Here is an 18,373-nt window from a genome sequence, read left to right as displayed (position 1 = left end):
CTCCAGCCTGGGCAACAGAGCGAGACTCCATCTAAAAAAAAAAAATTCCTCTAAGAAACACATCAAAATATTTCTGCAAAACTGGTTTTTCTAAAACTAAGTCATAGCTCTTACTTGTCACAGGAAAAATCGGAACTTGCAATTCAGATGAGACATATTTGAGAAGGTACCTCTTAAAAGACTAGTTACCAGCAAAATAAATTCAATATTAGCATATATTTCACATGTCTGAGGGGTTTCTGCTAATGTAATGTCATAAGGATAAACTATAAAAGTATAAGCACTGAATGGCAGCTGTGTAACTCTGCTCCATGGCTAAGGAATGAATTATACTTGATTGAAAACATTTGTTTCCTCAAAGGGTCAATCCAACATCCTATGTAGACTCTGGAACAGCCCAAATTCTTGAGCCTAGAGACTACATTGGAAATAGTCTATCAATCTCATGTTGCATCAGAAGCAAATGCTTCAATACTAAACTCCACGTGCTATACAAAAATTTGGTCACGAAAAATTATCATAATATGCAATATCCTCAGTAATTACTAGAAGTCAGGAACCACATCTAACTACATACTATCCATTGCATTATGTTGGTTATCAAGCTAAGAGCATACTACCTCAAATAAAAGGCACACAACAAAATTGATTAATTTAAAAGTTCAAATCCCAGCACTTTGGGAGCCTGAGGAAGGTGGATCACAAGGTCAGGAGTTCGAGACCATCCTGGCTAACACGGTGAAACCCTGTCTCTACTAAAAATACAAAAACAAAATTAGCCAGGCATGGTGGCGGGCACCTGTAGTCCCAGCTACTTGGGAGGCTGGGGCAGGAGAATGGTGTGAACACAGGAGGCAAAGCTTGCAGTGAGCCAAGATCGTGCCACTGCACTCCAGCCTGGGCAATAGAGCGAGACTTCGTCTCAAAAAAAAAAAAAGTTCAAAAAAGGATATGTAAAAAAAAGGTAATCTGTTAAATGTGAATTTCTGGATATAAAAACTTAAAATGTAGACAAATTCTTCTTCAAACTAATAAGTCAGAGTTGGTATCACAGATGAAATGATAGACTATTTAAGGCTACAGTTATTACTCGTTGGTCATCTTAGAGATGACATACTGACTTACAGCTAGGAGTCCGTATGATAAACAATAAGAAGTTTTTATTTTGACAAGTCAATTGTTGCTTGGTTTTAAAGAAGAAAATAATACATAATAGGGAGTGAATATTGTCCTCCACTTATATTAAGGAAAAGACCAAAAAGCCAGTCTCCTAATTATAACTTCATAGTTTTTCAGTTTAGTAAAGGTATAATAACTTGTTCTGAGTAGCTTCTGGTAGAGAACATGTCTCATAACTGTCTTAATTTTGCTTGATCAAACAGTAAATGATCCAATTAACCAAACATTTGACTAGGGTTATTCTCTCTGCTTCAAAGAAAGAAAAGCATGACACAAAAACATGATTTAAAATAATTTCAGTTTCTCTATGTAATAAATACTCCCAAGAATTACTGTTGAATAAAAAGAAGTTTTAAGTGTTTTATAAGGTAACTGCTAACCCTGACTCCTTCCAATTTATTTGAACTCCTCCAAGATAAATTAATTTTAAAACAGAACAATTCATAAAATTTGTCTTCCCAAATTATAATCTAAAATCACTAAAACAAACAAACAAAAAACCCCAAACCTTTATCAGTTTAAAATTGTTTAAAATAAAAGTGATAGAAGGAAGGAAAAGTTACCCTCTGTCAAAAGGTAGTGGGAAGAAAAGCTGCCTTTTCATCTGTAATTCTGAAAACCTAGTTCGAAGAAACTAGGTTTTACTGAGAAGAGTTTTGAGAGGAACGAGTACTAATCAATACCAAATACAGTTTTTCCTCTCGTTAGAACAAATGTTTCTCTCAAAATACCATAGGGCACAACTACTAAGTTTTTATTGAAAACAAACAAAAAACCCCAAATTTCAGAAATTGCTTCTGAGCTTGTTTTAACACTCAGTTTTCCTTTTAATCTTGTAAAGACATTGTTATTTCCAAACTAACAATTTTATTTATCTCTTTTAGAGAATAATAAAACGTTATATCTAACACTGATATGCTGATTAAAAAACATCATTTCCCTCCTCTTTGAGAGGTTACAGTAGGAAATGTATTTTCTGAGAAAGTCTTAAAAATCACTTACCCATCTACTGAATAAAGTAGGAGATTATACTGGACTGCCACTTATGAGAAAGAATCACATTAATCTTCCACTAAATCCTCCTTTCTAGCTTTTCATGAGGCAGTGAAGTATTAAAAGAGGATACCTCCTCACATGGATAAAGATTGGATAAGAGACCTTAGTAGAATCCTTCTGCTGCCAGTATAAGGTTGCTTAATTTATTTCCTTCAGTAAGAATAGTAATAAAAATATACATATAGCCCACTTTGCTATTTGTGAACAGTCATGTATGTTCTTTCTCAAAAGATATTCATCCAAAATACAGTTTCCCATTTCAAAAGCAACTTGAATCTGAAAATATTGCAAAGATGGAAGTGCTATAAAATGACAGTGAAGAATTACAAGCAACCAACTCATTATTCAATCAAGAATTTGGCACAATCATAAACCATGTACCATCTACTTTAATGGATCTTAATTCCCCTGCTATCAACTGAAATTCCAAATCCCAAATTGAACAATGACTAGTGCCAAAACCTGATTTTTTTCAATTTTTCTGCCTGAAAACACTATTACAAAGGAAAGCAGCAAATACTGTACCACTCTTGACATATGAGACTTGTATGTTCTATAAACTAATATATAACTTTCCCTAAACCATTATAAAACCTTTTATCCATTTCCAGGTAAGATAAACATTAATGCCTCTCTATATGTGCATTATAATAGAAGGAAAATATGTAAGTTCTCAAAATTGTTAGATGTCCAAATCCCAGTAATTACTCTTAGTAATTGCTCCATTCTTAAGAGCAATGCTTGAGAATAAAATGTTATCTATCTAGACTTTTAAAATCAGTTTCAAGTAAGACAAACTTCCTAATCCATAATATTTATATCTCTAAAAATTGTCAATTACTAAGTACATAGAACCAAATTGTCATAACTATAGACTAGAAAGGAACTTTATGACCTGTTTTTTTAACCACATAGTAGCACTATCAATCATTATCTTTATTTTGTTACAAGATATATAGCTAATACAGTTTTTTTTGTTGTTGTTTTTTGAGACAGGGTCTTGTTCTGTTGCCCAGGTTGAAGTACAGTGGCACGATCATGACTCACAGCAGCCTAGACCTCCTGGGCTCAATGGATCCTCTCACTTCAGCCTCCCAAGTAGCTAGGACTACAGGCACATGCCACCATGCCCAGCTAAGTTTTGTATTTTTTGTAGAGACAGGGTTTCGCCATGTTGCCCAGACTGGTCTCAAACTCCTGGGCTCAAGTGATCTGCCTGCCTCAGCCTCTCAAAGTGCTGGGATTACAGATGTGAGCCACCGTGCCTGGCTCACTATAGTGTCTTGTAGTGAATTCAGATTATAGTCATTGCGTGAACCTCCTAAGAATTGTTTAAAATGAGTAAAAGGACAAGTTTCACTGATTTGTGCAAGGATGAAGGAAAATTCCATACTTGCTTTTCAATAATAGCACAAGTAGGTCTTCTGTGTCACTTTCTATCAGGGGCATATCGAATTGTTATAAAAACTGTATCAGATTAAACCAACTATTTATGTTGGAAATCAACATTTCCATTGTAATGAAATTATAAAGTTAGTATTTTGATACATTGTTACATCACTTCTTACTAATGAAATTTAAGATAGATTTACATGTAAGTATTTGCAGTGTGGAAAAGTAGATGGAGCATCAAGAAAACATAAAATATGCATACTTCTAATCAAAAGATTTATAAGTCTGCTAAATCTGTGCTCTATAGAGGGGAGATATTATTGAAGAGGCAGAGTTGGTCAATACAGACTGAACATGACCTCTCTGAGATCTTTTGTTGAAAATAAATACAAATCCCAACTACTTTTATAACTTCTGTAATTTTTAAAAAATCTAATTTGGGGTTGGACATGGTGGCTCATGCCTGCAATCTCTACACTTTGGGAAGCCTAAACTGGAGGATCGCTTGAGTCCAGGAGTTTGAGACCAGCTTGGGAAACACAGGGAGATCCCATCTCTATGAAAGTTTAAAAAAAAAACATTAGACAGGTATAATGGCGTGTGCCTATGGTCCCAGCTATTCAGGAAGCTGAGGTGGTAGGATCACCTGAGTCCAGGAGATCGAGAGGTTGCGTTGAGCTATGATCATGCCACTGACTCCAGCCTGAACGACAAAGTGAGACCCTGTCTCAAAAAGGAAAAACCTAATTTGGCATTCATATTTTTTTCATAAAATTAGAGGTAATAATGGTGAATTAGAATTATGTCATTCAAGACTTGAACAAGAAATGATATGAACTACAATTCTTTAATAATGCTTTTTGTGGCTGGGTGCGGTGGCTCATGACTGTAATCCCAGCAATTTGGGAGGCTGGGGCAGGCGGATCACCTGAGGTCAGGAGTTCGAGACCAGCCTGGTCAACATGGCGAAATCCTATCTCTACTAAAAATACAAAAAAATTTGCCGGGCATGGTGGTGGTCACCTGTAATCCCAGCTACTCAAGAGGCTGAGGCAAGAGAATTGCTTGAATCCGGGAGTCAGAGGTTTCAGTGTGCCGAGATCGCACCATTGCACTCCAACCTGGGCGACAGAGTGGGACTCCATCTTAAAAAATAAACAAAAAAACACACTTTTGTGGGGGGGAATAGTGAAGCTCAACAAAGATAGAAGGAAAATAAAAGTATTTAAGACAAGCAGGGGATGGAATTTTCCTTCATCCTTACACAAATCAGTAAAACTTGTCCTTTTATTCATTTTGAAAAATTCTTAGGATGTTCACCCAATGACTGTAATCCAAAATCATTACACAACGATAAATTATAACACAAAGGGAAAACACTTGAAATTTTAAAACCTGCTCATTAAGAACAATCTGAAATTAATGAAAACATATATGGAAACATCTTTGTTTTATTTTTCAATTAGTGAACTTCTGGTCGTTAAAAAAAAAAAAAAAACACCCTAGCTTCCTGTTCTTCTGTGTATTAATTCATAGGCAAAACCATAAGGCTCTGTAAGTTCTTTTACTTCTTAATATCTGGGGTATCTTAATTTGAAACTTCTTTCCTCTGCCTTTGAATGATGGAGGATTTTAAAAACAAGTACCAGAACACACTGGAATGTCACCACTCAGTGCTTTGATGTTACTTTAGTATAACAAATATTATTCACTCCAAAAACTTATCTCCAATCCTCCTCTACTTAATAATCCTTTAATGTTTTAAATATTATTGCCACCTTGTCATTTTAGCAAACATGGTGTTAATACTGTCTACTCTAGCTCCCTAACCATAATATCATATCCCCAAAGTTCTAGTGAATTAGGGCCTCTAATGTAAGGATTTCAACTGTCACGAATCACTTCTGCCTTACCACTACCAAAGTAACTTGCCACAAGTCCAAGAATGCTTATTCCAGGACCATACATCCTTTTGAATCCTCTCCTTACCCAGGAGTAGTCTAGCAATCAAGATCAAAGGACCTATACTAAGTCTAGCAATCTAACTGACAAGTAAGTGAAGGTACTTGAAAATTACAAAAATTATCCCATCAACTGGTGAATTAGGTAGCCATATAGCTGGACTCATGAAAGTGGGAAACTGCCAGACAAAATGAGTGTCTCAGAAAGTAAAACTTTATGAGTGTATGGAATAAACAGCACTGGGAATGATATATATGTGGGTAAATAATGTATATATTTTTTCTCATTTTAAAGTTCTTTAAAGTATTAGTAGTGGTTGTCTTGAGATGACAGAAAAATGAGAGACTCTTCATCATTTTCCCTTTCTGTACCTTAGAAATTCCAAGATAAACATAGACTACTTGCTCGATATTATTCCTTTGCCTCAACAGATTCTTCCTCCACACTGCTCTGGATATCAGGAAGCTGACCTATATGGGTCACATCAAAAACTCTCTTGTCCTCAAGATTCTACTTTGGTATAACTGATAGGAAGTAGTAAAATTCCAGGAGTTTGAAGAAAGAAAAAAAAAAGAGAGAGGCTAGAGTACATCACTTCTTCTCCGATGGGAAAAGTTGAATTAAGAATTATTCATAAATAGTTGTGAACAATAAACCAAATGCCTACAGAGATGTAGAAATTTCCATACTGACATAACTAAATACATAAATAAAATTACTTAGCATTATCTAGTCTTAAATAATATATTTTTTGAGAGGAGAAAATAAAAATTATTTTTAGCATATTATACATACTATATTCCTTAATTTAAGCTATAGCCTAGATAATATTATAAAACAAAGTATAGCCTAATAGCAGCACATTCTATGAATTGATGAAGTTAAATTATCTATATTTAAATTTTGGGGTCTTTGATATTTAGCCATTACTTTTAATTTCAATAAATGTCTCAATTTAAATTAAATATCACTTCAATTAATCATAAAATATCTTACCCAAAAATAACTTAAGGTACATAATAGTCAATAAAAGGCAAAGTTATCTGAAGCTATCAAAGTACGTATCTTACCTTGGCTTACAATCATATAGCCATCTAGACCAAGACATAGGTTTGATAGAAATAGTAACTGCACTTAAAGGGATGACTATACAACACTACCTTTTCATATAGAACTGGGTAAAAACCACAAACATAATACAACTAAATATGAAGATTAGTTGTAACATATCACAATCAACTATGTAGTAGAATTTGAAAAATATAAATACATAAACATATATATGTATATACATATATTTTTTATTTTACCTGTTTTGCAATTTCTCTTAAACAGGCTACTCCTTGTTCAAAATTAGGGAAAGCTACCGAGCCATACTTTTGGTATTCAGGGACTGGTCTGATTTTTATTGTAGCTTCTGTTATTACACCAAGAGTTCCTGAAAAAAAGAAGGGGGAATAATCCAGTACATCACATGATAATTTCCTAAATCATATTTAAATCTATTTAATCTATTAATTCAATTTATTATGCATATTTAAATTTATGACATCTACCTGGGGAATAACGGCTACTCTAGTCATTCTAGAAAAAATTATAAAATTAAGCAAATTTTATAATTTCCCAAAAAAGCTTTAGGAATATGCTTTACTTAGTTATGTACAAATATTTTTCAACATTTTAAAGTAAACTTTCTTCAAGAAGGTTACTTTTAAATGGTTGTTAAAGTATTACAACTTACTAAAATAAAAAAAATCAAAAAACAATGGATTCTTATGTCTTATATGTATTCAGACTAAAGTGTATTTTGATATTTGTGCTTATTTTTAGTCTTAAAAACAATTTATTGGGGGAAAAAACCCTAACCTTCAATGAGAATCTAAGATAATACAAGAAATCTGAGGAAATATTATCTCGCTTTTTTCCCTAAGAATTAATACAAAGAAAAGATAAAGGCATTACTGAGATGCCCTTTTAAGAAACAAAAAACACCAGATGGAGACAAAGTAGTTATTATAAACGTCTAACATAAGATGACCACCAATAAAAGAAATGCTCTTTAAAAAGAAAAATACATAAACATACACACAAATTAAAAAATGAAAAAACAAAAGTAAAAAAAGATTTTTAAAAAATGCTCTTTTCTTTTTCATAAGGGTAAGGACTAATTAGAGAGGAAAAAATAAGTTAAACTATTATATTCACAACGCCAAGCTTTTCAAATGAATGGTTTCTGATGTACAAATGTTAGAAATTAATAACGTTATTAGTACATTTTCTGAGCATCATTTTAAAAAAAGAATAAATAAGGGGAGAACTCTTTGAAACTGCAGATCTTCATAACACAAGAAATTTTAAAGTTTTGCAAAAACCAAAGCTTCCAATAAGTTTACAATATAATTGAAACAACTTGTCAATATATAACACAGGATTAAAAACTAAGACAAGTCTATGAAAAGCAAACTACATTAGATCACAACATATTCACCACTATATAAACATGATTTCCTACTGAGGTTATAAAATAACTTATGACTTGTATGATCATAAAAGCTTTGCAAGTTTGGCTTCATAAATATTTTAATACAAAATAGATATGCCTTACAAAATTTAAAAGAGAACAAAAGTGACTAAACGTTCTCTTTTGTTTTAGCATCTTTACTGAGACATAATTTACAGACAAAATTCACCCATTTAAAGTGCAAAATACATTTATTTTTTATTTTTTTTGAATTTTTGAGATGGAGTTTCGCTCTTGTTGCCCAGGCTAGAGTGCAATGGCATGATCTCGGCTCACCACAACCTCCGCCTCCCTGGTTCAAGTAAATTCTCCTGCCTCAGCCTCCTGAGTAGCTGGGATTACAGACATGCACCACCATACCTGGCTAATTTTGTATTTTTAGTAGAGACAGGGCTTCTCCATGTTGGTCAGGCTGGTCTTGAACTCCTGACCTCACCTCAGGTGATCTACCCACCTCGGCCTCCCAAAGTGCTGGGATTACAGGCGTGAGCCACTGCGCCCAGCCCCAAAATACAATGTTTTGTGTATATTCACAGACATGTGCAACTGTCATTACAATCTAAGTTTAGAACATTTTCATCATCCCCAAAAAGAAACCATATCCACTAAACCAACCCTCTCCATTTCCACTCCCACACTCTAGCCATAGGCAACCACAAATCTATTTTCTATCTATACAACAGACTTGCCTATTCTGGACATTTCACGTAAAAGGAATCTCATAATATCTGGCCTTGTGAGTGGCTTATTTTACTTACCAAAATGTTTTCAAGGTTCATCCATGCTATAGCACATATTAATATTTCATTACTTTTTAATTCCCAAATATTATTCCACTGTATAGTATAACTCATTTTGTTTATCTCTTTATCAGTTGATGAACATATGGAGTTCTACTTTTTGGCTACTATTAATAATGCTGCAATGAACATACATGTACTAGTTTTTATGTGGACACACGTTTTCCTTTCTCTTGAATATCTATGTAAAGACTTTCTTAATTTCAGAAAAAAAATTGATCCTATTCCATGTAATACCCTGACCCCAGCTACCTTTTCCCAAGGCTAAGTTCCAGGTGAGTGCAGCTGGGAGGTAATGCTCCCCTGTAGCTCCAGGCCCCAACTGGTGGGACAACAGCTCTACCTTGAGGGTAGCACACTAAAACTGGGGTCCCAATGCCCTTGCCCTGGCTCATAAAGGGCTGGTTTCTTGCCAGGAGAAGTAAACCTAGATAACCTAATTTCCTACCCCACTTTCTCCCAGCATTCAGCTCCTAAAGCAGAGGTGTTACTCAGATAGAAACATGCCATTGTCCCCACCCCTAACTCCTGAGCCATGGTTCAGAGATTCTCTCTGGGGAGAGAAACAGGTCATAAGACAGATAGCTGCTAATCTCTTTCCAACGTAAATGACTTTATTTGCAACAGAGCATGGTGAAGTCCAAGTACAAGGACATTCTCAAAAACAGTGAATGATGTGGTAAAAAGGTAACTGGGAAGACACAGGTAGATTCACTAGAGATGCAGCCTAAAATGTAGCCCAACTAGTTTGCCTATGAGACAATGCTCAGGAGGACCCCTCTTGTGCTCCTCCAAAAAATCCCAAACACTAACCTCCAGAACTATCCCTTCTAAAGTGTCTGATTTTGATTGGATTATTCTGGATTATTCTGATGACAATGTCACATCATTAAAGATTATAAATGAAGATAAACTATTAAGATGAATCAAATGGAAATTCTGGAGTTGAAAAGCAAAATAATTGAAATGAACAATTCACTAGAAGGGCTTAACAACAGATGGTCTCTGGCAAAAGAATGAATATCAAACTTGAAGATAGATGTATACAGATTATGCAATATGAAGAACAGAGAGAACAATGGATGCTGCCTCAGAGAAATGCAGGAAACCATTAAGCACAGCAATTTATGTGTAACGGGAGTAGTGGAAGAAAAGCAGAGAAAGGAGCAGAAAAAATTATTCAAAGAAAGAATGGCTGAAAACTTCCTAAATTTATTAAAAACCAATAACCTATACATCAAGGGAGCTCAACAAATTGCTCAAAGGAGCAATACAAAGATATCCATAGACAGATACATCATAGCAGGAATGCTAAAAGTCAAAGGCAAGAGAAAAATCTTGAAAACAGCAAGAGAAAAATGACTCATCAATTACAAGAGAAAATTCATAAAGTTAACAGCTGACTTATCAGCAGAAACAATGAAAGTCAGACAGTGGTGGGATAATATATTCAAAATGCTGAAAGGGGGGAAAATGTGTCAACATCCAGCAGTTACCTTTCAAAAATGAAAACAAAATAAAGACATTCCCAGATAAACAAAAGCTGAGAGGACTTCATTGCTGGAAAACAGGCTTACGATAAATACTAAAGGAAGTTCTTCAAATTAAAAGCAGGTGACCCCAAACAGTAATTCAAATTAACATATACAAAAAAAGAGCACTTTTGAGTCTTCTTCTATTTTACATAATTACAAAAGATAGTATTAATGCATATTTCTTCTCACATCTGTTTTAAAAAACACTGGTATGAAACAATACATATATGATGTATTTTTGGATCTATAACATATACAAATGTGATATATGTGCCAATACTAGCACAAAAGAAGCAAGTGAAAGTAAAGCTCTACTGGGCTAAGGATACGATTACAGATGGTAATGTAAACCCCCAGGAACAAATGAAGAGAAGCACAAAGGATAAACAAAATGGGTAATATAAAAAAAAGTTCTATGTCTAGAAATGGTGAGTATCCCTTATCTGAAATGTTTAGGACCAGATGTGTTTTCAATTTGGGATTTTTTGAATTTTGGAATATATGCATTCTACTTACCAGCTGAGCATTCCAAATCCAAAAATCCAAAATCCAACATGCTCCGTGGAGCATTTCCTTTGAGTATCAAGTCAGTGCTCAAAAAGTCTCAAATTTTGGAGCATTTTGGATTTTGGATTTTCATGTTTGCATGCTCAACCTGTACTTGCTCTCCTTTCTTCTTTCAGCTTCTTTGAAAGCCAATTATATATAGTAGTAACGTTAGCAATGTATTGTTGGTTTGTAACATTTATAGAGGTTACTAAGGAGGTAACTCAAAAAAGTATACAGAAAAACATCACTAAGGAAATTAAAATGCTACATTAGAAAATACTCACTTAAGGCAAAAGAAAGCAATAATCACAAACTACAGAAACAAAAAGACATGAGACCCACAGAGGGGGGAAAAAAAAGCAGACATAAAGCAGACATAAATTCAACCATACCAATAACAACATTAAACGTGAATGGACTAAACAGAAGAACAGACAGAGAGAGTGAGATTGTTTTTTAAAAAGATCCAACTATTTGCTATCTACAGAATCTACACTTTAAATTCAGATATATGACTAGATCGAAAGAAAGAATATATATAATACAAACAGCAACCACAAGAAAGCTGGAGTGACTATATATTAATATCAGACAAAACAGACTGAAACAAAATATTACTAGCTATTAAGAGGGGCATTTTATAATGATAAGCCATAAGGAAGACAAAACAACAAATATAAACAGAATCCACCTAATAACAAGGCACAAAAATATATGAAGTAATAACTGACAGAAACGAAGGGAGAAATAGGTAATTCAACAATAACAGTTTGAGACGTCAATGCCCCATTTTCAATAATGGACATAACAACTAGGCACAAGACCAACAAGGCAATAGAGGACTTTTACACTATAAACCAATTAGACCTAACAGTATAGAACACTCCACCCAACAACAGAAGAATGTACATTTATTTCAAGTGCTCACAGAACATTCTCCAGGATAAACTACATGCTAGCGAGGTCATAAAATAAACTTGAACAAATTTCACAAGACTGAAATAATACAAAGTACATTCTCCAGCCACATGGAATGAAATAAGAAACTAATATGAAAGAAATTGGAAAGCTAGCTAATACGTGAAAATTAAACAATACACTACTAAATAATCAACGAGTCAAAGAAGAAATCAATACGGAAACTGGAAAACAGTTTGAGAAGAATGGAAAGGAAGATACAATATACCAAAACTTATCAGATAAGATAAAGCAATACCTAGAGAGAACTGTGATGGTAAATGTCTGTATACATTTTTTTTAAATCTCAAATAGCCTAACCTTCTACCTTAAGCTACTGGAAAAAGAAGAGCAAACTACATCTAACGCAAGCAGATAGAAGAAATTATTAGAGATTACAGGTGAAATTAATGAGATCAAGGATAGCAAATCAATGAAACCAAAAGGTAGTTCTCCAAAAAGATCAATAAAATTAACAAATCTTTAGCTAACGTGACTGAGAAAAAAAGAGAAAGGACACAAATCACTAGAACTGGAAATAAAATAGGGGATATTACTAGTAATCTCACAAAAATAAAAAGGATTATAAAGGAACACTATGAACAACTGTATAGCAATAAATTACATAACTTAAGACAAAATAGGAAAATTTCTAGAAAGACACAAACTACTGAAACTGACTCAAGAAGACAATCTGAATTATTAATTCCAACTAGAAATCCAAAAAATACTCACAAAGAAAAGTCCAAGCCCAGAAGATTCACTACTGAATATCACCAAGCACTTTACAATTGGTTGTAAAGAATTAATAGCAATTCTTTACAAACTCTTTGACAAAGTAGAAGAGGAAACACTTTCCAACTCCTTCTATGAAGCCAGTGTCTCAAAACCACCAAAGACATCACAAGAAAAGAAAATGACAGATCAATCTGTTATAAAGATGGGTGCAAAAAAACAAAATACTAAACAAAATATTATTAACCAAATCCAACAATATATAAAAATAATTAGGCCAGGTGCAGTGGCTCATGCCTGTAATCCCAGCACTTTGGGAGGCCAAGGCAGGCGGATCACCTCAGGTCAGGAGTTTGAGACCAACCTGGAGAAACCCCATCTCCACTAAAAATACAAAATTAGCCAGGCATGGTGGCTCACACCTGTAATCCCAGCTACTCAGGAGGCTGAGGCAGGACAATTGCTTGAACCCAGCAGGCGGAGGTTGCGGTGAGCCAAGACTGTGCCATTGCACTCCAGCCTGAGCAACAAGAGTGAAACTCCCATCTTAAAAAAAAAAACAAACAAAAAAATTATATACCATAACCAAGTTTAGCCCAGGAATGAAAGGATGGTTTAACATCCAAAAGTCAATTAATGTAATAAAACATATCAGCAGAATAAAAAACAAAAATGATATTAGCAACTCAATAAAGAAAATGCATTTGATAAATCCAACATCTGTTATGATCAAAACACTCAATAGACTAGAAAAAGAAGAGAACTTCTTCAAACTGATTAAGGTCATCTATGAAAAATCCACATCTAACATCATACTTACTGGGGATAGCCTGGATGCTTTGCCCCTAAGATCAGGAATAAGACAAAGATTTCTGCTCTTGCCACTTCTATTTAATGTTATATGGGATGTTCTAGCCCAGGCAAAAGAAAGAAGCAGTATCCAGATTGGAAAAGAAGTAAATCTATCTCTACAGATGATGTGATCTTGCATATAGAAAATGCTAATGAATCCACTAACAGAACTTAAAAAAAGGAATTCAGCAAGGTTGCAGGGTACAAGAATCAACTGTATTTCTACACACTTGCAATGAACAATCAAAAAGAAAATTTAAAAAAATTCCATTTACAATAGCATCAAAAAGAATAAAACAAAGACGTGCCCAACTTACACCTTGAAAACTGTGAAACATTGTTAAAGATCTAAATAATTGAAAATATATCTCATACTCATGGATTGGAAGACTCAACATCGTTAAGATGGCACTACTCCCCAAATTGATCTAACTGACCTACAGATTCAATGCAAACTCTATTAGAATCCAAGCTGACTTCATTGTAGAAATTGACAAGCTAATTCTCTAATTCATATGGAATTGCAAGAGACCCAGAACAGCCAAGACAATATCAAAAAAGAACAAAGAAGGACTCAGACTTCCTGACTTTTAAAATGTGCTAAAACTCAAAAGTAATCAAGTCAATATGGTACTGGCATAAGGACAGACTTAGCAATCAATGGGAAAAAAATGAAGAATCCAGAAATAACCATGCTGACTTTGCCAAAAGTGCCATGGCCATTCAGAAGGGGAAAGAACAGACTTTTCTAAAATGATGATGGAAATGTACATCTACACACAAAAGAATGAAGTTGGATCCTTACACCTCACACCAAATACAAAAATTAACTCGAATCAAAAACCTAATACAAGAACTAAAACTATAAAACTCTGAGAAGGAGCCATAGGGATAAATCTTCATGACCTTGAATTGGGCATTGGATACTCAGATATGACAACAAATACACAAGCAACTAAAGGAAAAAATAGATAATTTGACTTTGCCAAAATTTCAAGTTTTTGCACTTCAAAAGACACCATCAAGAAACTGATGAGAGGAAATATTTGCAAACCATTTATCTGACAAAGACTTATATCTAGAACACAGACTTCTTATAATTATGTAATAAAGACAAATAATTTTAAAATGGTCAAAGAATCTGAGTAGCATTCTGCTGACAAAATATACAAATGGCCAATAAACACATGAAAAGATGCTCACCATAACTAGTCATCTAGAAACAAAAATCAAAATACAAGGAGACCCCACTTCATCCCTACTGTAATGGCTACTATTTAAAAAAGGTTAAAAGTCTGTGTTGCCAAGGATGTGGAGAAAATGGGACGGTCATTTACTGCTTGTGGGATTGTAAAATGGTGCAACCATGCTAAAAAACAGTCTGGCTATTCTTCAAATGGTGAAACATAGGGTTATGACTTATATGGCCAGCAACTCCACTCCTAGGCTATAAACCCCCCAAAATAAAAATATGTCACACAAAAGTTTGTACACAAACATTTAATGCAGCACAATTCATAACAGCCAAAATGTAGAAACAATCTCAGTAATGAATGGAGTAACAGAATGTGGAATATGCATGCGGTGGAATATTATTCAGTTATAAAAAAAGGAATGAAGTACTAATACACGCTAGAACTGTCGAATCTTTAAAATGTGGTAAGTGAAAGAAGCCAGTCATAAGATTACATATTATATAATTCCATTTCTGTGTAACTTCCAGAACAGGCAAATCTATAGAAACCAAAAGAAGATCAGTAGTTGCTTACGGCTTGGGGTAGGATTGCTGGGGAGCTGGAGGGAGGAATGGTGATAGCTAAAAGATACAGTTTCTTTTTGAGGTGAACTTCTAAAACTGTCAGAAGAGGCAAAGGGTTGACAGGTTACCTATTAATACTATGCTGTCTTATCCAGCAACACAGAATTATCTACCATATCTACTCTTTCTCACCAAGACAAGTAGTATCACTTTAATTTGCTAATTTCCTTCCACTATACTGACAATGTCACTAAGATTATCGGTCATTCTTTCCACTCTTCTCAACACTTTTAGAAATTCCTGATATCTTAGAATTAACATATCATGTTCACAATTAGTTCTTGTTACAAATAAATTGGAAATCTGTCAGGCAGAAATTTCTTTTTTTTTTTTTTTTGAGACAGAGTCTGGCACTGTCGCCCAGGCTGGAGTGCAGTGGCCGGATCTCAGCTCACTGCAAGCTCCGCCTCCCGGGTTCACGCCATTCTCCTGCCTCAGCCTCCCGAGTAGCTGGGACTACAGGTGCCCACCACCTCGCCTGGCTAGTTTTCTGTATTTTTTAGTAGAGACGGGGTTTCACCGGGTTAGCCAGGATGGTCTCGATCTCCTGACCTCATGATCCGCCCGTCTCGGCCTCCCAAAGTGCTGGGATTACAGGCTTGAGCCACCGCGCCCGGCCCTTGTCAGGCAGAAATTTCTAAAGGCATGAATCATCTCTTCTATTTGCTCTAATCTGTCCACAGACTATGGAAAACTTTAATAACCACTTGATCAAACTCAAAACTCAGATTTGAATGAAAGACTGAAATTCATTAAAGAAGGTGAATATAAACTCTGACTTTAACCAGGAAAACATTTCTATTCAAAACCAAACTCCAAGTTCTAAGCTTTTGGTGAAGTATTTCCTAAATTCTAAGAAATGAAGACATTTGAGAATATTTCTTTGAATCACAGCATTATAATCTAAATATAACCCAAAGACAAAATTGACCACCACTTAAATGCCAACCAACAGGAGTTTGGTTAAATACATCAGGGCATGTTCAATGAATGGAATATCATGCAGCTGTCAAAAAGAATGAACTGGCTCTAAATGTAATGAGCAAAGAGTAGTAAACTCCCATTTTTAAAAATTATATACATACATGGCTATGATAGATACAGGAGGCAGATAAGAGAGGGTCCCAGAGAATCTCTAATCTGCTCCACAAGTGTTTACATCAGATGCTTTTGTGCAGATGAGGGAACCTACCCAAGGCCTTGTCTGGGCATGCCCACAGTGGACTGGGGGACTACCTGTGCACTGGGAGAGTGGGGTGCAGCCACCAGGAATGTGTGTCTTGTGCAGGGGGAAGAAGCCTGGGCTCTTCAGCTTGTGCATGTGGTGGCCTGGTTTTGATCTGTGAGGTAGGAGCCCGTTGGCGGAACCCCTTTTTTTGCTGAGAGCTTTTTTTAAGTAACTTCCGCTCTCCTCACCTTTCAACGTGTCTGCATGGCTAATTTTTTCCTAGTCATACAACAAGATTTTAGCTGAGCTAAGGAGCAAAAATCCTGCATCAGTTATATGTAGCAATAGTGTTGACTCTGGACAGGGAAGATGCCTGAAAGACAGGGATAGGAGGCAAATTTTTCCCTATAACATTCTTGAGTAACTTCTGAATTTCCTATGTTTCTACATAGCCAAATTTTATAAATGTACAAGTTATTACTTATTCAAAAAGTTTATTCTTAAATGTATATACTGTTATATTAACAAACTTTCTTTAAAATTCTCTCTATATCAAAATTCTAAGGTACTAGTAAGAAGGCATCATGACTTAAATTTCTGTATATTGCTTCATATATATGCTGTAGGCAATCTAAAAGTGAAACTCACCATAAATCTATAAATGAGACTTTTAAAACTTAGTAGTATAAAATGAGACATTGCATTATTGCAAGGTTAATGAAATGATTGAGGTGAGTCTGTGCAACAAGCCAGCTAGGAATTCTGCATGGTCCCAGTGTAAGATAAAAATCCATCCAGGTCCCAAATGCAGTTTGACAGGGGCAGCTTCCATTCTGACTTATGTTCAAACTCAGCCAATCACAAATGGATATTCCAAATTCACTGCATCAAAAGGCCAATTTCTGTGGAGTTTTAATGTATTTATTGATTCTTTTGTTCTGGGAATATTATCTCAATAGAGCGATATAAAACTAAATTATTTATTACTTAATTATATGTATGTTACGCCAGTATTTTATATTCACTTTATATAATTGTTTCCAAATAACTCCATGGCAATGTGACATCAGAGAGGCTTGTATGTCATTCACTTTCCATTCTGCTTTAAAAAAAAATAGTGCCAATAAATTTAAGAATTTTCTGTTTTATAATTTTCAAATATGTTTGTTCTCAAAGAAAACTGAAGGCTTCAAATGCCATTTGATATAAAATGCAAGTATTTGCTTGAAGTAACTCTCATAATTTGAAAATATATTCTCAGGACTTAAGGATTAAGAACAGCAGGCATTTGATTATGAATCTTTTCTCTCCCTCTATTTTCTTCAACTCCCCAAAACATAAAAATCAACAAGGAAAACAAAGCTACACAGGACCTAGACCTTCAGCATACAAGGAAACAAAAAACACTGCAACTTTCAAATTACCTCTAAGTAGAGATAAAAAGAAAAAATTTCAACAGATTACCTGTAGTCTTCCAGCTGCTATAAGCTTATAAGGATGAAAAGTAAATAAAAGGAGTCTTATTAAAAGACTACACACAAAAAGTAGAGAGTAACAGAGGAACTGGAGGAAGTACAGCCAAAATTACTCCCAGAAAACAAAAGTGCAACAATAATGCCAAAATATTATACAGGACTTAGTAGTCCACAGCCCTGGCTACGGGAAGAAGTTTGAAAATGGGAGGAACCAGAAATGGCTGCCTTGGAGAAAAGCAAGATATGCAGACGTGTGCACATGCAAAAGCATGCGGACTCCTTGCAGACAAGCCAGTAAAGAGAAAGAATAAAGTAATAAAGAGAAACTAAAGACCCTATAGAAATGAAAGAGAAACAAGATATGCCAACTCTT

The 18,373-nt window shown here is 34.8% G+C and overlaps 1 protein-coding gene across 2 annotated transcripts in view; it reads right to left on the bottom strand.

Moving 5' to 3' along the window:
- Window positions 1-18,373, bottom strand: part of AGPS (alkylglycerone phosphate synthase) — a 168,070-nt gene that overhangs the window by 63,202 nt on the left and 86,495 nt on the right. For both annotated transcript variants that reach the window (XM_025404941.1, XM_025404942.1), the window contains exon 11: window positions 6,900-7,027. In XM_025404941.1, the coding sequence (XP_025260726.1) occupies window positions 6,900-7,027 (128 nt within the window). The remainder of the gene's footprint in view (window positions 1-6,899; window positions 7,028-18,373) is intronic.

This window comes from Theropithecus gelada, chromosome 12, assembly GCF_003255815.1.
Source record: "Theropithecus gelada isolate Dixy chromosome 12, Tgel_1.0, whole genome shotgun sequence".
In the NCBI taxonomy this organism is placed as follows: Eukaryota; Metazoa; Chordata; class Mammalia; order Primates; family Cercopithecidae; genus Theropithecus; species Theropithecus gelada.
The sequence above is the reverse complement of the archived record's forward strand: the minus strand, read 5'-3'. Positions and strand labels throughout refer to the sequence as shown.